This window comes from Oryctolagus cuniculus, chromosome 9, assembly GCF_964237555.1.
Source record: "Oryctolagus cuniculus chromosome 9, mOryCun1.1, whole genome shotgun sequence".
In the NCBI taxonomy this organism is placed as follows: Eukaryota; Metazoa; Chordata; class Mammalia; order Lagomorpha; family Leporidae; genus Oryctolagus; species Oryctolagus cuniculus.
Window position 1 is genome coordinate 3,536,420 of NC_091440.1, and position 14,511 is coordinate 3,550,930.

The following is a 14,511-nucleotide window of genomic DNA, read 5'->3' on the forward strand; positions in this document are numbered from 1 at the left end:
TGTGTGTGTAGCTGCGTGTGACGAGGTGAATGGCATACGTCCTGAAATATTGCCGCAGATTACACAGACTCTACTGCAACACTCAGCGAGTCCCTGGGAGTCCCCAGGCTGAGGCTCATTAGTGCGACGCTGGGGAACGAAAGGTTTTTATAAGACCAGGAAGTCGACTCCAAACGTGGGAAGCTTGCTTACAAATCAAGGTGCTTCTACAGGAACATCCGTGATTCTACAAGGCTTTTGACTCTGCCCCAACTGAGCGACTGATTTTCTCTGACTTGCAGTATTTCTATCTGAATGTAGTAAACTAATTGTATCATTTTAAACTGTTAGTTGTTTTCCCACCAAATAGTCAAAGAACAAATAAATTCAAAATGGAAAATATAAGCACCTGTTGAATAACTTTATTTAAAATCTGACTTAAAATAATTTTTAAAAATGATTCCAGGGGACAGTGCCATGGCTCACTTGGTTAATCCTCCACCTGTGGCACTGGCATCCCATATGGGCGCCGGTTCTAGTCCCGGTTGCCCCTCTTCCAGGCCAGCTCTCTGCTGTGGCCCGGGAGTGCAGTGGAGGATGGCCCAGGTGCTTGGGCCCTGCACCCCATGGGAGACCAGGAGAAGCACCTTGCTCCTGGCTTCGGATCAGTGTAGCTCTAGCTGTGGCGGCCGTTTGGGAGGTGAACCAATAGAAGGAAGATCTCTCTCTCTCTCTCTCTCTCTCACTGTCTAACTCTATCTGTCAAATAAATAAATTTAAAAAATGATTCCAAAGCACATTTCCCCTCATCTGTCAAACATCTGGTGCATTTCCAACACACAATCAGAATTACACGGCGGGTCAAGTCCACGCCCACTTACAGTAGCATCCGTTTAGGAAAACGGTCTCCCTAAATCACTATATTTTTTGTAAGTTTCAAAATAATTCGGAGGGCTAGCACTGTGGCACCATGGGTTAAACTGCCCTCTACCGCTCCAGCATCCCATATGGGAGCCAACTGCTCCACTTCTGATCCAGCTTCCTGCCCATGAGCCTGGGAAAGCAGCAGAAGATGGCCCAAGTCCTCAGGCCCCTGCCCCACATGGAGACCTGGAAGAAATTCCCGGCTCCTGGCTTTGGCCTGGCCCAGACCCAGCTGATGTAGCTCTTTAGGGAGTGAATCCGTGGATGGAATATCTCTCTGTCTCTCTGTCTGTCTCTGTCTCTGTCTCTCTCTGTCTTCCTCTCTCTACTAAATAAATAAGTCTTTAAAATAATCCTACATACTCAAATAACATTTAACATGAAGAAAATATAAATTTAAAACATCTAAATACAAGACTAAAATATTCCTATTTCTCTAAGTAAATTCTAAAGCTAAATCATTCAAATGTAAGAGGAAGTTAATAACTCTCCAGGAATGTACACATAAAACCTCCCACTGCTTCCCTTCCACATCTCATTGACCACTCAAAGCACCCGTGACACATCATGTCGCAGTTTCCTGCAGTGGGCACGTTGGCCTGACTGCCAGCCACATCACCCGGGCTGCACAGCCCATCTACCCCTTCTCTCCTCCTTTTCTCAGGGTGTTTGCGATATTTCTCTTCCTAATAATGTCTTTTCCCCATCTTCTTGATGCCTCTCCAGGGCAAAACCATCAAGGTACACATTTCCAGGTCTATAACCAGGTGTCTACAAACAACCAGCCTCTTTTATCTCAGCATCAAGTATTTTCAGCATTGTAATCGAATTTCCGTTAAAACACCCCCAACTTAGTACATCCGACATCTACTGGCAGGCCTTCCAAACTGCTTCATTCTCCAGGATTTCCTCTCTTGCTCTGCAGGACACATAATGCAATCCTGCCTCGGTGGCCACTGGAGAACCCTCGCTGTCCCGAGCTACGTCTGCCTCCCTCTGCAGAGTCCCAGCTTCCTCTCCCTTTCCACTGCCACCTCTCGTCCCCCTGCGAGGCTCAAGCTCAGGCCTTAACTGAGTATTTCTAAAACCGCCTTGACTTTCCTACTGATCTCTCCCATATCACATCCTCCCGTTCTCCTTTACTGCCGCACCTCTGCACCCTGAGTGGAGTGTGAAGAAGAGGGGAGAATGACTCCTGGGCTGACCACAGCCCACTCCCTGACGCATCCCTGTGCCCAACGCCTGCACCCTGCCATGCTGCCACCGGGCCCATGAGAAAGGCTGAAGGGGATGATGGGAGGCAAGGCCAAGGCGAAGGATGAAACTGAGAAAACCTGGAGTGCTGCCTGCTAAGCCAGCTCCTGCAAAGCCAGAACCCACACGGCTGCTGCACAAAAGGGAGAGGAGATACCCAGGGAAGTGGGAGAGGCTGGCATCAGCAGGTGGGACCAGCCCTGCCGAAGACAGAGGTGCCGTAAAGGACCAGGCTCAGGGAACGCTGAGTGGAGCTGTGTGTTCTTGATGACTGCGCACTTCTGGGGACTGCACAGTCAGAAAAACTTTTTATCAAGTTTTATAAAAATGCAGAATTTTGCTTTATTTTATAAGCTAGGTACTAGCACAGTAGACAGCTCATTCTTGTTCTGGGGGAAGGGGCGCAGGTCACTAACAGAATGGCTCCAAGGCTGGACTGATGGGGGGAAAACACCCTGCCCTTGTAGATGCCAGAGACCTCCTCTGGGGTCCCAGGAACCCAGTGATGAGCAAAAGATAAATTCAATTTTATGCCCTCTGTCTCCTGTCTGCCTTCAGCATGGGCCTCACTCCCTCAATCAGGAGACCTGCTGGGAGCTGAGCCCCCTCCTTCCTCTAATTCTGCCCAGCACAGCAGGCCATCTGGCTTCACGGTGACACTCTGGAGATGTGTCCCTTGGAACAGCAACGCCCCCTTTCTGGATCGCAGATCATCAGATCCATCGCTCTGCCATCTCATCTCATCTCCAGAAAGCCGGGCTCGGCCTGGGAAGAGTCGTTAAGCAACACGCTAACCGTGAAACGTCCACCCTCGCTCTGCACGCCCCATGTGCAGGGCATCACATGACCACTTCTCTGGGTTTTAGAGTGGCTTTGCGATTGCAGGAATGTTGTTGGATTCTGTGAATGACTGTCCTGCCTGAAATACCATAACTGTGTATGAAGAGAATCGTTAGTAAAGTGCATTTGGTTTGGCTTGGGGGAAAGAAAAGAACTGCACATGTTAACAGTCAAGAGCACACGTCCTCAGCAGTCCAGGCACATTGAATCGTGATTGGCCAAACACAAGCTTTGTAGCCACGCCCACTACCATGCTTTCTGTACATCACTGAACTTCTTACATGGGTAGGAACTGAAGAATGGTCCCTGGCTACTGTAGGTGGCTTTTGCAGCCCAGGGGTTGGACAGTGAGAAGGCTACCTTCTCAGATTCCTCTACCGCTGGACCAAGGCTGTTCTTTAGCTTCCGCCAGGCCAGCACCACCAGAGGGTTTAGAAGGTGGACGTGGTGGGGTCCACCTGCTGCGGTTTCTGCTCTTTGCCTGGGTGAGTCTACACAGATGCTTGCTTCCTCTCCAGCCCAAAGAGCCCCTGAGCCGTCACTGGCTTCCTGGTGTGGAGTCGAGGGGACGGACGTTCCCAGTGGGCAGGAGGTCGCAGAGCTCAGCAGCAGTGGCAGAAGCTTGTGGCTGTGGCGGGAGGCATCCTGCTGCAGGCTGACGCCCGACCTGCCTCGGTAGCTCGGTTCTGTGCTGTGGTTTCAAGGGTATTTCTGAACTTTCAGCTTAGGGACACCAACAATTATTCCCCTGCACTAAATTATACACCACATAAAGGCTATGGGGGATTCATCCCACGCAGCCAGATCCTGAGTGATACCCACACCACACCCTCTTTCACCATCAGTGAGCTCCAACTGACTCTCGCAATCCAGGTCAGAGTGCACTGCCTATGAGCAACGCACTTACACTTTTTTTTAGTTAAATAATTGCTTTCTTCCCAATAGTACGGTATACACATGTGAACAGTGTTATATGAGTAATATTAGCATATGAATATGCTCTCCCCTATTTGAGGACAGGGACAATGCTTTCTGCGTTTGGGTTCTCTGTGCTTCTCCGTGTTTGGCGTTTCCAGAATACACTGACTCGAGACCTGGCCCCTCCAGTTCATATGAACAGTGTCAACGTGGGAAAGAAGGGCTACAAATTCAAAGGTGGAGATGCTAGCTCTAGATGGGAGCTGGACGGAGGATACAGGGACATGGACTTGAGCTTAAAAAGTGGATGAGATGGGATCTTGTTCAGAGGCATGCTTTGAGATTGGGTGTGAGAGAGTTTAATGGGGTTGGGAAATGCAGAAAAACCAAGCAGATTAGGAAAAAAAAAAGCCCTGGATGGAAGGCTTGACTGCTCAGAAGTACAGGTAGGTCGTGGGAGCTGATGCAACCTGATTGGAGCAGCCTGATGCCAGTCAAGACTAAGGACCACCTCCGTCCAGGTGGGAGGAAGTCCTGGGAGGCTTGGGAGAAAGAAGTGTTTTCCAGAGTTCAGAGAATGGAAAGGGATCTCAACATAGCTGTCTTTCTTGGGTTGACTGCCTTAAGAAAAAAACACTAAAAATTCCAGAGAAGCAAACCCAGAAGCTCAACATCTGTATCACAAAACCACCTCCCCCTCCACCACTGGGAGGCAGAGCTCTCTGGACTCAGCCCAGGGCCTTTGCTCCTATCAAGCTGTCACTGGGGCTGTCATGAGAAGGACCTCGCAGCCTGCTCATTACCCAACCCCACGACGTGCACTCCTAACAGGCTAAAGGGAAAGAGCTTAGCAAAGTGGAATGTTGTAGGCTGTTCACCCAGCTTCCATCGACCAAAATAACGCACCCTACAATACGGAAGGCACGGAAGCCTGGCCCTGGGCCCCTGGGCCCCCGGAGCACGCTGTCACCACGCCGCTGCTTCACTCACCCTCCCCGCGTAGTGCATGACGGTGAACGCCGTGCCGGGGTCCTTGAGGGCAACGTTGCCGTTCCCGTCCTTCGTGGGGGAGTACACTGCGTGCGTGCTGGCCGAGTCCAGCAGGCTCTGCAGCCTTTTGGGCAGGTTTGATTCCATCGACCAAATCGTTTGACTCTCTTCGTCCAACAAGGACAGAAATCCAGAGGGCTTCTGAAAGTTAAGAAGAGACAGAGGTTTTCTTCCATGACGTAACTTGCTAATATTGCTGGGGTACACCCATGTTCATTTATTTATTATTATGCGATACTCAGATTATTATGTGATACTCAGAAAATCAACTGGTCTTTGCTTTTAATGCACTTCTAGTTTTCTCGCTGTTGTATTCTGACCACCCAGCACAGAGGTGCTGAGCAGCATTTGCTGAATAGCTGAATAAACACACAAGTGAAAAATGTATTTTAGTGTTGTTACAACACCGGAGTAATTTAAAAAGTATACTCTCATCTTAACAAGCAGAATACAATTTTAGTCTACTTGAAAACCCTAATTTTTTCCTACCCTAAATTCATATGGGACAAGAACCATCAAACAAAAAAACCCACAATGATATCCAGTCACCAAAATTGTGGTAAAATCCCACTGAGAAGGGCAAGTGTTTCTCTAACATTTATTTCCAACAAAGACTGACATTCAGACGGCTGCTGAAAGTTAAGAAGAGGGAGCTTTTCTTCTATTACTTACTTTTTATTTTTTGTTCATGTATGCGCATGTTCATTTATATTTTAGTATATTCATGTAGAGACTCAGAAAATGAATCAGTCTTTGCTTTTAATACCTTCTATTTTTACTCACGGCCGTGTGTGTGTGAGCTGCAAGCAACAATTTAAAATTAATCTCATTTGAAATAAAATGCTGCCTAACAATGTGACAGTCTGATACTTCTTTCTCTCATATAGAACACTGTGAGAAGAATTTTCGTAGTGTCATTTTTGGTGACTAGAAGGCCATTTCCTTGTATCTTAAATGCTCTGGTTGTCTTAAGGCTTTTTGAGTCTCTTTGCTAATAGGAAGAAAAATCTGAAGACTGTATTCAGTGTTCAGAAGGCTGTAGGAGTTGCCAGCACAGGGAGTGGATGTGGGAAAGAACCGGCTTAGTGCCAACCAGGAGAAAGAACCACCATGGTGGGGGCTGGCAGGCAGAGGGCAGTGTTTGGAGATGAGCCCTCCCCCCAGACCCACATGGGGAGGGATTGGTTCCAGGAAGCCTCAAGGGCACCAAAATCCTCCAATGCTCCAGTCCCTTCTATAACTTGGGGGAGAGCTTGCCTACAACCCTTGCAGTCCTCTACCCTCTCTGTAGATTGCTTCTGATATCTAATACAAAGTGAGCGCCATGTACGGAGTGGTTATCTGCATTGCTTAGGGAATGAGAACAGGAAGGAGACACGTGTACATGTCCAGAACAGATGCAATTTTCTTTAGACGGCTTTGTTCTGAGGTTGGTTGATCCCGCAGATGTGGAAGCTGCAGCTACAGTCCGCTGTCTGGCGATGAGGATGGCACTTCCGGCCTGAGAAACCCAAGGTCTGGCTGGGAAGAGCGGGAGGAAGGATGGGTGGGGTGGAGAGCAGCATGAGACAGCTCTGCCAGATCAGCTCACCCACTTCACGCCAAGACACCCACAGCTGGAGAGACTGCTGTCGCTAACACAGAAGGGAGGCTCCACGGGAGGAAAGTTGGAGAAGAAAGCGGGAGGCTGAGTGTGTTAGACCAACAGGCAGCTCCGTATGGCTGAGATCAGCCCGGGACCCAGGCAGAGTCCCCGCGAAGAGCTCAGAGGCGAGGTCCAGGTCTCCACAACTGGTGGGGAGTGGTCCCAAAGCAGAGAGGCTGTGCCAGGAGCCTGCCAAGGACTGGTCATGTACGAGGTGCTTCAAAAAGCAACCATTGTTTATTTCCCTTTTTTTTAACAGGCAGAGTGGACAGTGAGAGAGACAGAGAGAAAGGTCTTCCTTTGCCGTTGGTTCACCCTCCAGTGGCCGCCGCGGCCGGCACACCGCGCTGATCCAAAGGCAGGAGCCAGGTACTTCTCCTGGTCTCCCATGGGGTGCAGGGCCCAAGCACTTGGGCCATCCTCCACTGCACTCCCGGGCCACAGCAGAGAGCTGGCCTGGAAGGGGGGCAACCGGGACAGAATCCGGCGCCCCGACCGGGACTAGAACCCGGTGTGCCGGCGCTGCAGGTGGAGGATTAGTCTAGTGAGCCACGGCGCAGGCTGTTTATTTCCCTTTATAGCAATGGATTTGCTCGAGAGTAAGTACACTGTTGACACTATAGTCGCAGGCCATTCCAGCATCCATGGCCCTGTGTGTCCTGTCATGTCAAGTCTTCTCCACATGCCGTTACTCAGTCACATACATGCACACACAAGCACACACACACACATGCGCACGCACATCCAGCAGGTGGAACAGGACGCACCAGCTGCTCCAAGGCCGTCTACAGTGCATTTGCACCCTGGGGGCTGTGACACAGCTCCTCTTTGGGGCCGAGGGTGCTTACTTGTTGGTAAGGTCTGTCATGGGTATTTCAGAGTTTCACAGATTGGGCCCCAATGTAATACAAGAGAAGAGGCCAAAGACTGCTAAATCACGCTGCCCGAGAAACCAAGCTGATATGCTTCCAGGAAGAGGCACTGGTTTCTAGCAAGATATTTGTAAGCATCATAATTTGTACTGTCTCCAAATGTTTAAGAAATCTGTGTGTGGGCGGCTGTTTGGTACAGAGCTGAGACACCCCGTAGGATGCTCGCACCTCATACTGTTTCCAGCCCAAGCTCCTGACTCCAACTTCCTGCTAATGCAGATCCCAGGAGGGACCAAGCGACGGCTCAAGTACTGGTGTCCCTGACTCCCACACACAAGACGTGCACTGAGCTCCTGGCTCCTGGCTGTAGCCTGGCATAGTCCATTTATGGCAGGCATTCAGAGAGAGACGGAAGACAGGAGCATGCCCTCTGTCTCTCTGTGTCTTTCTCTCTCTGCCTCTCAAAATATTAAACAAACCAATAATTTTAAAAACCCTTTTGTGTTATGTTTGCTAGATGTTTGAATTAAAGCCATGACAGAATGGTGGGGACCAGTCTTCTAGACTTTGGAAACCTGTGGAAATGTCTGAAGAAGAAAATAGAACAGGGGGAAATAAATCATAAGAAAAAAATTAGCGGCCTTCAGTTTCTTCAATAGTCAAGGCTCAGGAGAGACTGAATTGTGGTGCTGTGAGTGGAATGTTATTATAAGCAGTTTCACCTCAACAGCAAAAGGCATCAACAAGCCACAGAAGCCAACAAAACAGAATATACATCAGGGGAGTGTGGCAAGAACCTGAGTGAGTAGCTTCCTTCAAGGACATAAAATAAATACATAATCCCTCAAATGCAACCATGGCCCTTGCAAATCTTACAAATGTTGGTGAAGAGTAGTGGGTTAGGATTTCTAGAAAAGAAACAGTAAGTTTGCTCTGTATTATAGAGAAAACGCTTGCCTGGTAGACAGACCTCCATGTTTATAGATTAAAAAAAAAAAAAAACAGAGCAGGGTTCACCCCTTGCTTTGTGTGTTGCTCACCAATTTTAATGGGTGTCAAAGAAAGGGAGCCAGAAATGTCCACCTTCTTTTCAACTCACTGGGACGAGGGTCCCACTGTTAAAGTAACTGTTCCAAGGATGAAACCCCAAGCATGATAAGCGGTGTAAGGTCCAACAGTCCAGGACAGAACAGTGAGCTCGAACGAGGGTGGTGGAAGCCCAAGACTTCCCACTGACCGCTGAGTACACGCTGTGTCAGTGGAAGGCATTTCAGACCTTCAAGAGAGGAATGTTGTGCCATGTACGTCCTGACGACGGACGGCTGTCTGCAAAAAGAGGGCTTCTTCAGTGATGAATGTGCCACTGACAAGTTGCTACCAGGAACCGAAGTACAGAGCAGACACAGAATGCTGCACCTGAGAAATCTACCTCCATAGAAACAGAGAGCAGAAAGTGAAACACGGTGCCCTCTCAACAGCTGAATGCTGGTTTCAGATGCAAGTGTCTGGAGATATGGGAAAATCCATAGGCTGTCTTCCCACGTCGATAAAGAGGGACGGCTGTTTTACGATGGGTTTTTATCTGACAGAGATATTACGGCAAAGTTTTACATTGCAGAGTCGAAACAATGAGCGCACAAACAGCTGATGGGCAAAGACTCTTCATTTTAAATAGTATCTAAGCACGTAGATATCTTGCTGTCAATTTTTCCAAATCTAAATTTTATAAACTTTGAAGATCAATGAAAACAGGTAACTATAAATTTGTTTTATGGTATTCACCTTAGGTATTTATTTTACCACAGAATGGATTTTATACTTCGGGCACTCGTAACTGCTAGCAGAATTTCAGCCATGTTGGATAAACAATGTTGAGTTTTTTTTATATCAAATTAGCGAGATGCTTCTTGTCCCTTCAATGAACTGATGATTCTTCATAGACCCCTTTAGAACAAGACAGCTGAGCTTCTCAACAGATTTTAAAAGTTTACAATGTGTCACAGAATCTCATACATATCTTAGAAACAGGCCTCCTGAAAGAAAATGCTTTGTCTCCAGTATATTTAAATGCATGTATCCTGTTAAGTATCTAATTATATTATATGAATACCTGGAAAAAAAAATCCAGAACTCCAGTCTGGTTCCCAGGGGAATATGTGGTTTCCATGGCAACTCCCTCTTGTACACATTCTGTTTGCTCGTGTAGAAAAAGCACTTCGGTGACATACTGGTGCATCTTCTCGTTGGTCATGTTGACACAGAGCTACAGTGGGGAGAGAGACAGCAGTTCACAGGATGGCAAGGCAGCCCAGACCCACGCGTTCAACGACACAGCTTCATGGGGGGACGTCCACAGCCATCAGCCCATCGAGACACAGCGCCTGGGAGCCTGAGAACTCAGAGTTCCACGCGCTACGGCTGCATTTCATGTTCTCTGATCAATTTAAAACGAACAGGCTACAAGCAACACAAAGGGTGATCGCAGCATTAAGTTGCAAATGTTGTGTCTCAAATAGATTTGCGCCTTTAAAAATCACTCCAAGAGGAAGAGCTGTGTGTCCTCCCAGCAGCAAGTGATGGCCAAAGCCGGGCTGCCCTAGGATCGCAGAGACAAGAGGAACACTGCTCGCACTGCGCACTCCCGGTTGCCGGGCAGGCTCCTGGAATGAACGTGGGGCTTCCCTGAGCACTCATGACCAAACGTCATTTATTTATGTATTTATCTACCTATTTTTGCACAAACACAAACACTTTTCTTTATCAGAAAGGTTTTTTTTTGCAATTTTTTTTTCTTTTTCAAAAGACAAAAAAAAATCCTTTTTTCTTGCAAAAATGTTTTCCTATAACCCTTCAGCTGCTAATGGTTCCTCTTCCCACAAGGACAGACCCATCACCAGCAAATCAAGATGTTATTTCTGAATTGTCAAGTCTTAATTTCTTAATCTTAAATAATGAAATTTTCTTCACCTTCAACTATTATTTTTAAATAAACACAAGTTAAAGCCAACCAAAATAAGATCTTATTTACCCTCTAGGTTTCTCTCTCACTTTTCTGATTCCTTTTATATCAGAAAAAAAAAACACTAAGAAATCCTCATCTGTGCTTACTCTCCCTCATCCCTCTCCACTGCCCCTGGAATCAGGCTCCTAAAACGTTTGCTCCACGACTTCACCCGAGATGCCTTCTGGCAGCCGCTGGAAAGGTGCCCTTCTCGCGTGTTCACTTTTCTGACAGTGCTGGTTCCTCTGCGTTCCTGGGTCACGTCCTCACCCGGATGCCCGCCCCGCTGGCCTCTGTCGCCCTCCACCCACCAGCCCTCTCCACCTGCAGTGTGCACAGCTCACCCTGCAGCCCTAGCTCTGCTCGCTGCACCCACTGCTTTGGGGAGCTCATCCAGTCTCAGCACCTGGTGCTCCTCAGCCACGCCCTGAGCCCCCGTGCCCACCACGCAGCACCCAGACACCGGCGAGGATGCCGAGAGCTCAGGACCTCGCTCCAAGTACTGACGGACGAGCACGCGTGCACAGAGGAAAGCAACTGATAGAACGTTTCCACGGAAATTAGAGCTCATCTGTGTAGGGAAGGACATCGAGGATTATTTTTAACACGAAACATCCTGTATTCATATAATGAAAATGCCAGAGCCTGTGTAAAGAACACTCGTCTGGAATAACTAGTCCCAGTGGAAAGAAAGAGCCTTCCCCGTGCCTGGGGTCGGCTCTCGCGCACAGGAGCTCCTCTGAGGCATTTGAGAGCCCGTCTCCCGGGAGCGCCTGTCTCCTCTGTGCCCATGTGGCCACATCCCTGAAGTCCCAGCTGCCACGTGACCCCCGTCAGGGAAGGTTTGGTGCTCGGATGGGGCTCTGCCCCTGCCATGGAGTGTGGCTGTTGACGCACTGCCAAATTCCTGCACACGGAAGGAAGCTGGTGTTTCCTCACAGGTCCAGCTACTCAGGAGGAGGGAAGAGTACGGGAGTCTTGGGATGGAGACGTCTCAGACACAGAGATTCCAGGAAAGACACAAACCCCACCAGAGCGCAGCACGCTGGTCTGTTGTGAGACGGGGGTGACTTGCTTTAGACTTCCCTTCCTTGTCCTCACCAGGGCTGGCCCCTTGTGAGGCCAGGATCGCGTGAGTAGGTGTAGACGGCTCAAACCCCGTCAAAAACAGGGTGAGCAGTGTGTGAGATGATGGCAGGCCTGCAGTAGCCTCTCTGTTCTGGTGATTAACATAGAGACCTCTTTCATTACTGAGATAATAGGCGGAGAACAATAGTACAGTGAAAATATACCAAATAAAACAGCAGTTGATGCATTTTGTTGAAGATGGGATTAAAAGACGGGCTTATTTTGGAACAAAGTTTTGAAGTTCAAGCATAAAAGGAATTTCAAAAAGCATATGGAAAATACATATTATGAAAAAACTACATATAGATTTCAAAATGTTTTCATAATAAACATTTTTCATAGTGTGCATTTTCCCAGGCCCTTCTGGAATATCCCTTAAATACTAAAAATAAAAATCTAAGTATCATTTATTGGTGCAAGTGTTTGTGGCAGGTTAACCACTGCCACATCTGTCACCACTTGGGATGCCGGCACCCATATCAGAGTGCATGGGTTCCAGTCTGCACCCCACATCTGATCCAGCTTCCTGAAAGGCAACGGGTGATGGCTCAGGTTACTGGGTCCCCCCAGTACATGTGAGAGACATGGATTGACCTCCAATCTCCCATGCCACATTTGGCTATTGGCAAGCATTTGGGAAGTGAACCCGTGGATGAGCGCTCTGTGTCTCTGCCTTTCAAATTGATCAATAATCAATAATCAATAATTAATAATAATTAATAATTATTTTATACTGACACCCAAACAATAACAAGGATTCTTAGCTCCAGGTCAAAAGCTGATGGCCTAAGCCTACTGCTACTTCTCATTGCTTTTCCAGCATCTATGACTTCCCAGTAAAACGCAGTTTCTGTAAATCCAGAGGTAGCTAACTTCTGTAGCCTAAGTCACCCTCATGTGTCCACCACACAGCCAGACCTCAGCTAAAATCACACTGGCGCCTGGCCGTGCTGCTTCAGAGCCGTTTTAAAACCTGAAACACTGGCAATTTGTTTAAAGTCAGAATCTCTCTTTGAGTCACGTTCCTCTCCCTCCACTCCACCTGTGATCCCTGGATTTCTAGAATTTTCACCCTTCTAATTTCTTTGGCTAGTAATTAATGAGAATCGTTCCTCTCTGTTCCTCAACAGCTAGATGTCAGGAGATGTATATAAAGCTGTAAAACCTTATTTAAATTTTTCTTATAAGCACACTTCCAGTGATCAATTTATGAACGAAAAACACAGTCACTTTAGATAAGAATATATCATAGAAGACACTAAACATACGTGTTGCTCTTAAGGCAAACACAATTCAATATCGACACAAACCAATATTTTCTATTACAGTTGGCAAAGAGAGGGAAGGCCGTCAGTATTTAAGTGTCACACGAGCAGTTCTGTCTTCCCTCTCACGGTGTGGCCTGGCACGCCCGTTCCCACGAGTTACTCCATCAGAAGTAAGCGATGTCACTGGACCCAGATCCTCACGCTTACTTCCACGCTATCTTATCCTCCAGCAGGAAATCCATTTATCTTACTCCACAGCCTATAAACTGTGTCTGTCTGAGCCTACAGCACCAGATCAATCCATGTTTATCACATCCTAGAGCATAAAAATCTGTGTTCATCTTATCCTACAGCGTATAAATCCAAGCCTTCCATATCCTACAGCATATGCATCTATGTTCATCACATTCTACAGCACACACACCCACGTCTGTCATACCCACCAGCACAGACATCTGTAACTGGCTTATTTGAAGGCATGTTTATCTTCTCCTACAGCACATAAATATATGTTTATCCTCTGCCATCTAAATCATTGTTCATCCTATCCTACAGCTTATAAACCTGTATCATATCCTACAGCATATGCATCTATGTTTCTGTTATCCTATGGTATAGATATCTACATTTGTCTCACTCTACAACATCATAAATCCATGTTTATCACCCCCTATTGCATGTCAATGTATGTGTATCATCCCCTACATCATTTAGATCTTTGTTTACCTTACCCTACAGCACATAAATCTGCTTGTCTACAACTATAACCTGTGTGTATCATATCCCACAGCCTGTAAATTCGCATTTATCATACCCCATAGCATGCAAACCTTTATCATACCCCACACGACCTTACTCTTCCTGTATCCTGTACCATATACATCTACGTATACTGTAACCCAACAGCAGACAAGTATTTTTCTTACCCTACAGCGTACAAATCTACGCACATCTCGTTCTACAGCATATGCATCTGCACCCATCATATCCTCAGCATAGAAATCGTGTGTAACTTATCCCAGAGGATGCATATCTGTGTGTATCATATCCTACAGGATATAAATATGTGTGCATCTTATCCTACAACATATAAATCTATGTAATCTATGGGCTATGGATGTATATATCCCGGATATCCTATGGGATGCGTATCTGTGTGTAACATATCCTACAGGATACAAATATGTGTGCATCTTATCCTACAACATATAAATCTGTGTGTAACTTACCCTCTAGGATATAAATGTGTTTTTATCCCATAGCATATGCATCTAACTCATCCAACAGGATACACATCTGTGTGCGTACCTTAATCTACAGGACATAAATATGTGTGTATCTTTTCCTACTGCAATTGTGTTACCTAGCAATGGTTTGAAAGATAAACTTTTTCCCTTCAAAACTATGTGGTATCTGTCCACAATAATATCACTACTGTTCAAGTAATACGATTACTTGGCACTTCAATCAATCCTCAATATAACAGAAATAAAGATTGTTGTTAGGAAAAATTGAAATATTTTAAATTATTTCGCTTTGCTTCAAAAACAGTTTTTTTTTTTTAATTTGTTTGAAAAACAGAGTTAGAGAAGCAAGAGTGAGAGGCAGAGAGAAAGTCTTCCATCTGCTGGT

The 14,511-nt window shown here is 46.8% G+C and overlaps 1 protein-coding gene across 7 annotated transcripts in view; it reads right to left on the reverse strand.

The window, feature by feature from the left end:
* Positions 1-14,511, reverse strand: part of MYO16 (myosin XVI) — a 697,134-nt gene that overhangs the window by 187,785 nt on the left and 494,838 nt on the right. For all 7 annotated transcript variants that reach the window (XM_070048580.1, XM_051849982.2, XM_051849978.2 and 4 more), the window contains 2 exons: positions 9,593-9,745; positions 4,906-5,106 (listed from right to left, as the gene is read on the reverse strand). In XM_070048580.1, coding sequence (XP_069904681.1) covers positions 4,906-5,106; positions 9,593-9,745 — 354 coding nt within the window. The remainder of the gene's footprint in view (positions 1-4,905; positions 5,107-9,592; positions 9,746-14,511) is intronic.